General features: G+C 40.1%; 1 protein-coding gene across 2 annotated transcripts in view; it reads right to left on the bottom strand.

The window, feature by feature from the left end:
* The window catches only part of tyk2 (tyrosine kinase 2), a 19,395-nt gene extending 6,738 nt beyond the window's left edge, over positions 1–12,657 (bottom strand). Inside the window, exons 1-14 of one of the 2 annotated variants that reach the window (XM_077556993.1) lie at positions 11,178–12,657; positions 7,683–7,881; positions 7,468–7,591; positions 7,294–7,398; positions 6,872–6,995; positions 6,640–6,803; positions 4,465–4,819; positions 4,210–4,380; positions 3,263–3,420; positions 3,062–3,179; positions 2,793–2,979; positions 1,497–1,612; positions 1,256–1,417; positions 1,093–1,180 (exon numbers count right to left, since the gene is read on the bottom strand). In XM_077556993.1, the coding sequence (XP_077413119.1) occupies positions 1,093–1,180; positions 1,256–1,417; positions 1,497–1,612; positions 2,793–2,979; positions 3,062–3,179; positions 3,263–3,420; positions 4,210–4,380; positions 4,465–4,819; positions 6,640–6,803; positions 6,872–6,995; positions 7,294–7,398; positions 7,468–7,591; positions 7,683–7,869 (2,059 nt within the window). In that variant the 5' untranslated portion in view covers positions 7,870–7,881; positions 11,178–12,657. The remainder of the gene's footprint in view (positions 1–1,092; positions 1,181–1,255; positions 1,418–1,496; positions 1,613–2,792; positions 2,980–3,061; positions 3,180–3,262; positions 3,421–4,209; positions 4,381–4,464; positions 4,820–6,639; positions 6,804–6,871; positions 6,996–7,293; positions 7,399–7,467; positions 7,592–7,682; positions 7,882–11,177) is intronic. The other variant, XM_077556994.1, reaches the window with a different exon arrangement.
* Between the last annotated feature and the right edge of the window lie 56 nt (positions 12,658–12,713).

Raw genomic sequence — 12,713 nt, 5'->3', positions numbered from 1 at the left:
TCAATTCCACCGACACGTCTTCCTTTGAGGAAGCCGGTCTGGGGACTCTGAGGTGGGCTCCCCTATCTCTGGGGTTGAAGTCACTGAGGTGGTTAGAAAGCTCCTCGTTGGCAAGGCCCTGGGGGTGGATGAGATCCGCCCAGAATTCCTAAAGGCTCTGGGTGTTTTAGTCAACAAAAACGTCGTTTTAGTCTAGTTTTAATCAGGACAATCATTTTACCCCTGTATATATATTTTTGGTCAGCCGATAATGTTGACCTTTTCGGATATAAAACTATTTCACATAAAATTTTCTCATATTTTTTTATGACAAACAACTTCACACACAATTTCAGTGGCTACTATGGCTCCATGCTACGAGCTTGTAAATAAAACAGCATTAGTTAGCGGTTGGATTAACATTATTGTTGGAACGTTATAGCCGTTGGATTAACGTTACGTTATAACTATAATTTACTTTTTCCACCTCCTGTCTGTCCCATGTGTTTGTGCATGTTGCACTCGCTGAAGCTGCAGATTTCAAAGAGGGTGTGTCACATCACAGTGTCACGGTGACAGATTAGAAGAGACAGGATTTTACAAAATCTGTCTAATCTTTGTTTATGAACTAAAATGTTCTTTGATTAGTGAAGTATATTTTCGTCTCGTCTTTATTAGTCAACAAAAATGCATACAGATTTAGTCCCTGCTACTGTTTATTAATGAGGGTTTTTGGTCTAGTCTAGATTTTGTCCAGTGAATAATGTGTGTTGACGCAAATATTTTTATTTAACGAAATTAACACTAGTTAAAGCATCACTGAGCATTAAGGTCAAGTGACACATTGAGAAAGAGCATCTTGTATGTGTGCGTGTGTGTATGTATGTGTTTTGTTACATGGTAGGGCCAATATATCGGGATTTCACAGAGTTGTGGGCCCCCCCCGTCCTTGTGGGGCCATTTTGCTGGGCTCCACAAGTTTAGACCTCTTTTTGAGGGTGAAGACTTTAGAGTTTAGGTTTGCGTGCGTGCGTGCGTGCGTGCGTCCGTGTGTGTGTGTGTTGAGGAATTATCAAAGAGGGAAGTAGAAGACTCTGTGGTGTGTGCTCTCACTTTCAGATCCGTTGACAGACAAACCATGGACAAACACCAGGTGACTGTGAGACACCTGCCTCATGACACTTGCCAGCTCAAAGAAAGCCTGAAACAAAGCATTGATTTTCAATCAATAGTTGACAGTCATTCACAGAGCGGTCACGGTGTGACGAGCGCTTACAGATGTGATATCTTCCTGGCTTTGCTCGAGAACCTTGAGCACCACTTGGTCCTTCTTGTATTCATTGCCGTTCAAGTTGTCCTCCTGCTCATCAGCTGCTCGCCCCACTTTCAGATGTGCCAAGTAAATGTGAGTTCTAGTGCCAAAACCCAAATGCTGCCCCTGTCCGTAAATACCCAGGAGTCAGCCACGTAGCACGGAATTCACAAAGCTTCAATAGTGCAACAAACAAGCTTCTAACCAGAATGAGGTCTCTGTACTTGATCTGGAAGCATAGCTCCAACTTGTTTGGCGATAGAGTGCGCGCGTTGTCGCCGCCATCCACACCGTGTCTCTTAACAAGGAGATTGGAAAGCTCTGCGGCAGATGAACGTGGTCAGCGGCACAACACAAACTACACAGTCAAAGACATTTGGCCTTCATTGTTTAGTGTTCATTAAAAGTCACCAGTACGACAAAAGGCATCAGATGCATGTCAAACTGAAAAATAAACTCTAATGTATCCAAATCTGTTCGGACAAAAGGTCATAAAGCCCATTAAGACAGCGGATTTATATCAACAGCCAATGGAAAAATCTCCATTCTGCCAATTCAATCCAGTCTTTTTATTATTAGCAGTAGTTAGGGATAGCCGTTAAGTTGAAATTAATTCGTTCAAAATGGGGAAAGTTAAACAATTCATTTTAAAACTTTATTTTAATGCTAATTGCTATGTAAGCCCACTCACGCTTGTATAAATAAATAAATAAATAAAAATTTGTTCCATGTTGGATGCCCCTTTCTGTTAGTGGATTTAAAAAAAATCAATCTCAGAAGCCCGTTTCCCAAGTGACTGGCCATTTAGCAAAAGTAAGTAGTGATGGTCTGACTGAGGTTTTTTTTTTGTGTGTGTTTTTTTTGTTGTTAGATCATCAGGAAAGATCTTCCCCAATTAAAATTTGATTTAAAAAATCCACTGACAGAAACGGGCTTCTGACTGCAATTAAAATAATAATATTAATAAAATAAATGAATAAATAAAATTCCACTAGCAGAAACAGGCTTCTTATAGTAAAAAATGCCTTACATACATATATATATATATATATATATACATACATACATACATATATATATATATATATATATACATACATACATACATATATATATATATATATATATATATATACATACATACATACATACATATATATATATATATATATATATATATACACACATATATATATATATATACACATATATACATGCATACATACATACACACATACACAGATAGATAGATAGATAGATAGATAGATAGATAGATAGATAGATAGATAGATAGATAGATAGATAGATAGATAGATAGTGGGCTTAAAAAATGTTTCTTAGTTCAGAGCTGACTCTGTCGGCTGCCCCACCCTTACCCATTTAAGAGGCCCTAAAAAACTCTAAAGGCCAAAAAGTGTGCAAAAAAAAATCTGCACTTGACTGTGGAGCCATGTAAGATGGCAGTACAAATTAATTAAGCATACGTTAAATAAACACAAACCTCCTTGCTGGGGCCGACAGCACTTTTTAATAGTATAGCTCTCGGTGTCGGACTTGAGTATGTAGTCCTTCAGAGTTACTATGAGCTCCTTCACACTGGAGAATTTCTCCTGCCAGCCGTCCAATGAGAAGACGGAATCTTTATGCTGGATGCAAAACAGCTTGTGGCTCACCATCGATCCGTTCTGCTGGCCATCAATAATTCTTTGTTTAAAAAACACTGTCACCTCCACTGAGCTGCGATAACTCAGACATAGGGAGAGCACTCACCTGGGTTTTGTTTGGCACAGCCAGGACTAGTTGATGATAGTTGAGAATGCTCCAGCGTACGAGACAAGCTTCTTCTTCTGCTTCCTCCTTTTTCAGCTTGTGTAGCACAAAGTCATCACTGGAAACACACCACAGTTGCAACAAAGCATGTTTGTGCGGTGCTTACAGAGTACCACAAAGGGGTTGAAGACAAAAACTCACTGCATCGGTCCATGCAGTCCATTAGCTACACTCAGCAGCACCCTGGGGGGCGCCACCTCATGACAAAGATAGTGGTGGGCGTCCGCAGTCAGCCGGTAGTATCCATCGAGCAGGGAGATGAAGGAGCGGGCCTCATGGCTGGAGCTCATCTCAACCTCCTACATGCACAGTCACAAAGACAACAAGTGGCGCTTACCAGCACAGCTGCCACCTACAGACGCATTCACATTCTAAAGACACAAAATTGCCAGAAGGCATATAGCGACCTCGCGGAGAGGCTTGGAAATGGGTTTGGCGGATGAATGACTTATAAACGAGTAAAGGGGCGGTCAACCTGAAACATTTCTTGGCAATAATATGTTATATGTGACCTCACTAGTCTAAACATGACATTCTGATTAATATTACATTTGTGGAAAATGATTTATGCAGCAAAATGCAGCCGTTGAAGATGAAATCACAGTTGCTCAGGGCTCGAGCAATGACCAATCACAGCTAAGCTGTTTTCTGAAGATGAGCTGTGATTGGTTGTTACTTGAGACCTGTCTGATGTCATTTTCACTTGACAGCAGGTGGCAAAATGGCTGCCTTCTGAAATTGATCAAAACGGCTGGATTTTACTGTTTAACTCATATTCCACTAATGCAATATTAACCAGAATACCGTATTTAGACTAGTGGGGCTGCATAGAACATATTATTGTCAAGAAAATTTTGGGGGTGTTGACTTCCCCGATAAAAAAAGGCATTGGCTAACTAGCGGAAACTCTGCATGAAAAAAGGAGGGGGGGACACCCCACTTATTATTTCAGTGCTCAAGTAGCTCCAACTGCCAAAGACAACTTTCTGGTATGCTTTTAACATACTTGGCCAATCAAGATGAGTGATGCTGATACATCTCAAACGATGCAGCAGATATATAACAGAAATATGAAGCAGCGCTCTCACCATGCATTTATTGTCCTGAGTGCTAATGCAAACATTAGCATCGCTGATGGCTACGTGAATTATATCTGGGAAGTCACAGAAGGTTGTCCACTCAACGGGAGTGACAGCTCTCTGTTGGCTGGGCCGGCGCTTCGTTTTTCTTCCGTAGTCGCTGCTCAGGATGCTATTAGGCTGCGTGACAAAACAAAACATGTGCAAAAACGGAGTGAGAAAGAAAGAGGAAGGAGCAACGCTTCTTGCGACAATATGACAAACCTTCTCACAGCACGTCGTTTCCCTCCACTGTAGCCCCATGGCGGAAGATACCATCAACTCGTGCGCGGTTGCGGCCTCGCTATCCCCTCTCCAAGCATCCTGATTTGCGTCTTCGTCGTCCCTGCTCAGTCTCAGGCGACACACGGCGAAGGTCTCCGTACCGAAACGCGGCACCAAGCACTCGAGAGCGCAGAGGTACTTGCAAATAATCTCCTTAACGTCCGGCTGCTTTGCTTCCATGATGTTCTGGTTTTTGCGCATGGATTGTTGAAACATCCAGCGGAGCCTTAGTTTTGTAAGAACGTTGTCTTCTGATATGAACTTGGCGTAAGACTTCGGGATGCATTTTACAAAGCTGGAAGGGACAACAATGTTATGGGACCTGGTCTTAGATATCACTCACAGAATTACAAAGTACAGCATTGAAATAAGACAATAATGAAGTTGGGGGAGACCGTGTGTGCTGGTCTCATGGAGAATGTCGATATTCACTCTAAAATTACTGCTTTATCCTCATAATATTGACACATTTTTTCTCCCAACATTTCTTGGTCCTATCATTTTGCCTTCTTATTCCCCAAACAATACATTAATGTAATGATGACTTAAGTTTTTTGAAAATCTTGTTTTTTTGTTTTGGCATGTATTTTCCATCTTGTCTTTATAATTTTACCTTATTGCGCTGAAAACCCCCAAAAAACTTTGTATTCTTGCAATATTATACCTGTACAGTGGAACCTCGGAGCTTGAACGTCTCGGAACTTGTACAAATCGGACTTCAACCAAACAATCGGAGTAAAAAATGCCTCGGAGTTTGAACTCATTTTTGGAGTTGGAACACCCAAGCAAAGCAAGCTAGGCCAAACGCACCTTGAAAACGGGTAGCCGAGTGAAGCCGAGTGAAGCCGAGCGAAGCCAAACAATGCCGAATGCTCACGTTGCGGTAGTTGAGACGATGCACTGCTCATTTCCAGTCAGATCGTGAATACTCCCGGAGGTGCTCCATACTCGCGAGTGCATTTTGATTTTTCCACGACAATTTTCTTCGCCATGGGCCCAAAGAAAGACAAGCGTGCCAGTGGCAGCAAAGAAAAACATACAGTGCTACGAGCCACAGTGGAATTAGGAAAGAGATTATCGCGCCGTTGTAACTACCGTGACTACTTCTATAAATACTGGCACGAGTACCCCCCTTAGCTGTTCCACAACGTGCCTGACGTTAAACAACGCACGCAAGGACCGCTTATTAGTCTAACAGAATGCCCAATGTAAAATATACAAACTCAGCACTGAACTAAAGCAAGCATTAACATAGCATTTATCATCTACTGATGCCAGCACACCACAACAAAAAAGGTCCGATATTTTTTTATTGTTTAAATACTGTACAGGGTCTAAATGTAAAAAACATTTAAAAAAATTTAAATAGGAATTTTCTGTTTTGCGAGCTTGGGATGGATTAATTGCATTTTACCACTGTATTTAATTCCTGTATTATGGCCTTTCCCTGAAATATTGTGACTTTTTTGTTTTAAAAAAAAAAATTCAAAAAATATGATTTCATTTTTGCAATATATTTCCTTCAAGAATACGACTTCAACCTTAATATGAATGACAAAATTCTTGCAATATAACCCTGACTTTTTTCTTTAAAAAAAATATGACTATCCGTTTAATATTATAACTTTATTCTTGTAGTGGTATTACTTATTTCTTGTAATATTGTTTTCTAAAAAGTACATTATAATATAAAACTTCATTCTTGTAATATTATTATATTTTTGCAATATTACTACTTATTTCTTGTAATACTATAACTTTTTCTTGAAAATATATGACTTCATCCTTGCAATATTATGACTTTTTCTTGTAATATTATAATGACTTTCTCCTTGCAATATTATGGATTCTGTATCGTAATTTCACAATATTTTTCTGAGAAAAAAAAAAGACTATATGTGTAATATTATTTAATATTAAGACTTTACAACCTTTCCTACACTACTTTTAATACTTCTTACAATCAACTAAGAATGTACCTTTGTGGATATTGCAGATCAGTTTTGATTGACACTGGAAAACTGTCTATAAAATACGGATGATTATCTTCATAAGGACAGGCCTTTGGATATAGCGGATTCGATTGTGCACGTGTCGCGGGTGTAAACATATTACCTGGTCTTTTTTGCAACATGCTGCAAGGTGCTGCCCGTCTGCAGCGCCAGCTGAATGAGGTTGAGCATGGCCATGCCCAAGCTCTCGGTTTTAAAGTGACTTAGCTCCTCCTCTGAGCTAAAGTTCTCCATGGGAATGAGTTCGTTCACAAAGTCAGATTTAGCCTGTCGGGAAGACACGGCTCTGTCAGGGGACCGACGAGGCAATGCACTGTGAGAAGTCCGACACACACCTGGGCGTATAAATACTCCACTGATTGGATTTCCAGCAGCGGTTTGCCGAGGGCAACGGTGGCGCCATCTGTCTCGCAGAGACGTGCAGTCAGGGAAGGCACAACCTCCCTCTCCCCTCCTCCCCTGCACGTAAAGACAAAAAAAACATCAACAACCTAATGGTTACATTAAATTATTTTCCCTTTTAGTTACCCGCTCCATGCTTTGCATTGATTTCCAATCCACTTATGTCAATGAGTTCATTGTTAAAATGAATAAAATAACATAAATATTCAATAGTTTTTCTTGCTATCACGTTGTTGAATTGTATGACAAAGCCGTGAGAACAAATGTTTCAACTGAGGTCAAAATTAAAATAAGAGGCTAATCGTCTAGTTTAGATTCATGTTTATATCCGACTCCAGAGGAGTTGGTGCCTCACCAGTCATGAACCTCGCCGCACGTCACTGTTGTCTCGCTCTTGACAGTGAAACGAGTCACAACTGGCTCTTTGTTATTAAGTCCGTGCCAATTGCGAAAGTAGAACCTGCACACAAGGAAACAGGTATTTGCAGTGACACAATGGCGCCTTTTTGTGTGCAATGGCATTACCTACCTCATTCGGTAGTGGAGAATAAGACAAGAAGCGTCCTCTGGGTGAAAAATGTGATTTGGACTGTACCAGCAGCATGACAGGGGGTCATACAGCGCAAACAACACATGGAATAGAGGCGTTATCCCTGTTTAAGGCACACAGTTAGGTTACACACTTCACATAACCTCATTTTATACATTATTCATTTTCATCTGGGTCAAAGCCATTCTTCTCACCGACTGCCTCTGCAGCTGAAATGCACAGCTCCTCTGCGGTGATGGGTTCCGCGGCCGTGTGTGACAAATAACACTCCTCGTTGGGGCTCCAGAAGAGGTACACGTGGATGCCGCCATTCTGAGGGTTTACCAGGGGTTGCGCTGAGGTCCTTCGCTTGGAAAGCTTGGACCAGCTCTTGACAGGCATGATGGAAGACACCTGATTCACGCAAGCACACACACACACACACACACACACACATTATTGACATGTAAAAATCTCAACCTGCACAGTGTATAGCAAATCTGCTTCACAGTTCCGGGGTTGGAGGTTTGAATCTGAGCTGTACACATGCTTGTGTGGGTTGTGTCTGGGCACTGCAGTCAGCGGTGTGCGTGGGTGGCGGTTTGTGGGGTGGGGGGGTTGAAGTGGGTATGCTGAATCTCCACCATCAAAGGTTGAATAGTTTTACTGTATTTGATTTTATCATGTAGGTAGGACAGTTTACTAAAAGTAACGAAGGCCCATCATAAACCAGTGCAATATTGCTAACTTGTGCTTTAAAAAAAAATAATACAACAAATGCATTATACTAGCACATAGGTCTCGTTTTAAACTAGTTTGCACACAGCGACATATATAAGCATATAGTGGGGGGGCCTGACTGCAGGCGTGCTCCTTCCCTCCACCCCACTCGTTAAGTGTAATTGCACTACTACTACTACTACACAGTCAATGGCGGTGGCACTCTCATTGTCAGCGTGTGCCCAGGGAGTCAATTTGAGAACTCTGGACATCACGTGACTAATCCCCGTATTCCATCCAAGTGAATTCACATCTCTTTTTGATGAAAAGGACACAATGATACATGTGCAAGCTGGACAGGTTGGGTATTACAGATCCCTATCAACCACCAGGAGTGCTTTTTACAACTATTGTGAGATGACAGTGGTGAGTATCTGTGCACTGTGTTAGATATTATTAACATTTTTAATACTTCATTTCAAATATTAACCATTGTTATACATTATTAACGTCTTAATTCTTTATATTAACCATGTTGAAAGGTTTTATAGACGTGTAAAGCAAGTAGTGTTGAACTCAGTATAATTTGACCTTAAGCTGGGACATATTATTTGGTCTAGAAGTTCCTTCTCTGTGGGAAAACACATTTGGTCCTTGAGAACAGAATCTGTTTCAAACACGCACCCCTGACTCTGTTTTCGCCATTGCTCATGGAAAAGTACCCAGAGAGTATGTTTTGTCTACAAATGAAAGAGAGGCGGTCGGTTTTAACTATAATAAGCCATTTTACACGCAGAAGAGGCACATTCGGCGCTCTGAATTCCACCTGTTAAGTGATGAATTGGAGACTGTCACGATGTCCAGAGATCTCTGTTAGATTAAAATCATTTTTGCAAAGGTGTTTTTTCTTACATTAAATCTGTCTTCAAGTTTTGGAACGCGCAAAGAGGACAAATATTTTATTCCTCTTCAACTGCAAAACTTGTTCATTGTATCATTGTAGCCATTAATCCTGACATGTTCAAAAAACATCATAACTTGTTTTATTTGTTTGTTCATTCGCTTTTGTTATTGTAAGTAAAAGTGTTTAATATATTGTGTTTCTGAGTTAATGTTGCTGATCAATTTGTATTTATTATCATAGATCGTGTTGCATTTTAATTTTCACTTAATTTTATTTATTGATTTATGTATTTCCTCTTTACAAGAAAAGAAAGGGGGCAGAAAGACTTAAAACATATCATATCTGGCCCTATTCAACACAAAATAAAAGTAGTTTTTCAGCTTCAATTACCCGATCAAAAAATAATCATAATTGAATTTCAGGCAAATTGATGCACTTTAAATTTTTTGTGGCAGGCTAAAAAACCCAACAATGCAAGATATTCTTCGCTTAAGTTGTCTATATTGTTTCCCGTTTTATTTCATGTTATTAAGGATACATGGAATGTTGTTGTTGGCGGCCGTGGCTCAGGGTGTAGAGATGGTCGTTCAGTAACCAGAAGGTCGGCTGTTCAATCCCTGCTCTCCCCAAGTCATGTGTCGTGTCCTTGGGCAAGGCCCGTCAAACACATTGCTTCCAGTGCTACTCATACTGGTGTATGTAAGGGGTCGGCACGGAGGCTGACTGGTCAGCATGTCTGCCTCCCAGGCCAGAGGATGTGAGATTGAGTCTGGGCTTCGGCCTTCCTGCATGGAGTTTGCATGTTCTCCCCGTGCCTGCGTGGGTTTTCTCCGGGTGCTCCGGTTTCCCCCCACATTCCAAAGACATGCATGTCAGGTCAATTGAACACTCTAAATTGTTCCTAGGTGTGATTGTGAGTGTGGATTGTTGTTCGTCTCTGTGTGCCCTGGATTGTCTGGCAACCAGTTCAGGGTGTACCCCGCCTACTGCCCGAAGCCAGATGGGATAGGCTCCAGCGTCCCCCGCGACCCTTTTGAGGACTAAGCAGTTAAGAAAATGGATGGATGTTGTTATGCAGAGCTGTACTAATATGATTTTTCTAGACAAATAATACTATTTATAGTGGCGGCGGAGAGTTGGGGTGCGTGAAATGCTTTATATAATAATAGCTGGGACGCACATATGCCTTCATGTGCATAATATCTATCCATCATTCATCTATTATTCATTAACATATGTACATATTTTGTTTAAATTATTTTTATTTATTTTTTTCCAAGTAACGCTTGTTTTTAAGTTGATGGATTTGTATTTATGGCCCATAAGTGTATTTGATAGAGAGATGGCGAAACACAGGGTTGCTACAGCCCCAACAGAAATATCTGGTCGCCCCAGATAAGCTCCTCCAATATTTTGTTGATATTATAAAACATATTTATGAATTACTTTCTCAGTCACGCCCCCTCCTCCACGTACCAGCCAAGCCCCCCAATTAGCACCAACAGAGAAAAAAACTGGAAAAAACTGGAGCCGTGACTTATTTGATGCAAATATTCTATTATGACTTCACTACTAGCGTATAGTGATAAACAACGACACGACATGTAACCTTCGCAAACATTAGTCGGAACGGAACTGTCATAAATCGATGACGCCTACAGTATACATCAAATTGGTGTTCATCAAATTTTCTTTAAAATTTCACTAATTGATAAGAAAAAAAATCACTACTTGATTACAAAAACTAATGAGAGAAATATATTTTTTAACGAAAGAGATGAAAGAAATATAATATGTATCTTTTTACATTGTGATTAGACTACATGGCGTCAGGACACATGTAAGTTAAGCATTCAGAAGGAAAAAAATACATAAACGAACCAAGGTGATATATGATTAGTTACTATAAGAAAAAAAAAGGGCGGGGGGCAAAAAAAGAGGTTTCGGCAGTATCCGGAAAGATTGTGGTGGTATGTCAACGACTAACTAAGGGTGGCAAACAGGTCCTCGTCATTTTATCTCAACGTTGTTGTAGTAACTACGTCATGACGGAAAGGACAGAACGAGATCAAGTCGAGAAGTTTACCTTTCAACGGCGACCTTTTAAAGGAATATCCGCTTATAGACGTTGTAAATCGATGTTAAGACTTCCATCAAATCGCTAGCATATTACACCATTTGCATTTCTCTCACACACTCTAATTTCGTACCCTCGAAAGTTTACTTCCTCAAATCAATCCCGGAAGTGACGTACAAGCAGTAGCCTTAAAGCCACCCACGCACAACCGGTAATACAAGATCAATACTTTGATAACCCACAAGGGAAAATCATTGTTCCAGCAGTCTCCAAAATGAAAACAACACAAGGCAACGCAGGCATGACGTATTACTAATGTCAAAAACAAGAAAATTATTAAACATTGCACCCATAAAAGTCTTTTTGTTTGATTAAAAACAAAGGTCATGTAATTTGAATGGCGCCTGAAAGTCCAAAAGGGTGAACAAAGTATCAAATGTTGACAGTAAAGAGGGTGCAATACAAACGAATGGTAGGCTATCATGGGGAAGGATTTCCTGTGTCAACCATGGACGCAAACACAGAATTTTATGGGAAAATGTAAGTTCTGACAATTTAGGCACTGACATAAAAAATAAATAAATATTTTGTTGCATTTCATAGAAAAAAATAATAACTAAAAATATAGTATTTCATAAAATGGTCATGTGGCCAGTGGTCATGCTGGTAGGCAGCAGGAGCTCGTATGGCAACTAGAAAAAAAATAATCCCCTGCACAGTGACAGGACTTCACTCTAATAAGTGTTTAATTGAGGGAAACAACGCGTTTTGCGTGCAGTGTCATCAGGCTCACCTCAAATCAACCATACATACTTACTAAACCATAGGGACCTGAAAAACTGCTATGCTAACTGGTCACAAACAACAACTATGTAATAAAATGACACTTTGATATTGATATTTTTCTGATTGTGTTAGTTGGTTTGAGTGACACTCCATGAAAGCAGAACATAAAAAAAACGGTCAGCACAATCAACTTGATGTAATAGCTACCGAGTCATGTGGTTTTACTTTTTTTCTTTTCTCTTCCTCTCAATGTAACTCAAAAGGTTGTTAACGACAGGGTTGTGTTGTGTTTAGCGATGTTTACTGCCTTTTAAAATGTCTGTGTTAAAACAAAACAGAACATTTCCAGGAATTACCTTCTTATGGCTGTTCAATAGCCGATTTGTTCAACCTCTCTTTTTGAAAAGGTTTTAAAATTATTTCAATTAAAAGTTGTCATATTTATACTGTGTTTACTTGCTTTATGGCGGTAATAGCAGAAAGTGAAACCAAGCACACCTGTCATTTGTGGACATGTGCCATCCCTTGGAATGGCGCGAAACGCCCTGTAGGTCAATGTAGTAAACAACCTTTGAACTTTGACACAGCTTCAGTGAGCAGGTCAAGCATTAACTAAACATTTTCCTCCTTTTTGTTTTGGGGTTTTGATGGGAAAATGTACATAATAAAACGTAAACCTGGTAGACCCAACCATCCATTTTCCGAACCGCTTAGTCCAATTTATGAAATAGATGTGAAGGTAAAGCCACACCAGTACAA

The sequence above is a fragment of the Vanacampus margaritifer genome, chromosome 2 (genome assembly GCF_051991255.1).
Source record: "Vanacampus margaritifer isolate UIUO_Vmar chromosome 2, RoL_Vmar_1.0, whole genome shotgun sequence".
Classification (NCBI taxonomy): Eukaryota; Metazoa; Chordata; class Actinopteri; order Syngnathiformes; family Syngnathidae; genus Vanacampus; species Vanacampus margaritifer.
The sequence above is the reverse complement of the archived record's forward strand: the minus strand, read 5'-3'. Positions and strand labels throughout refer to the sequence as shown.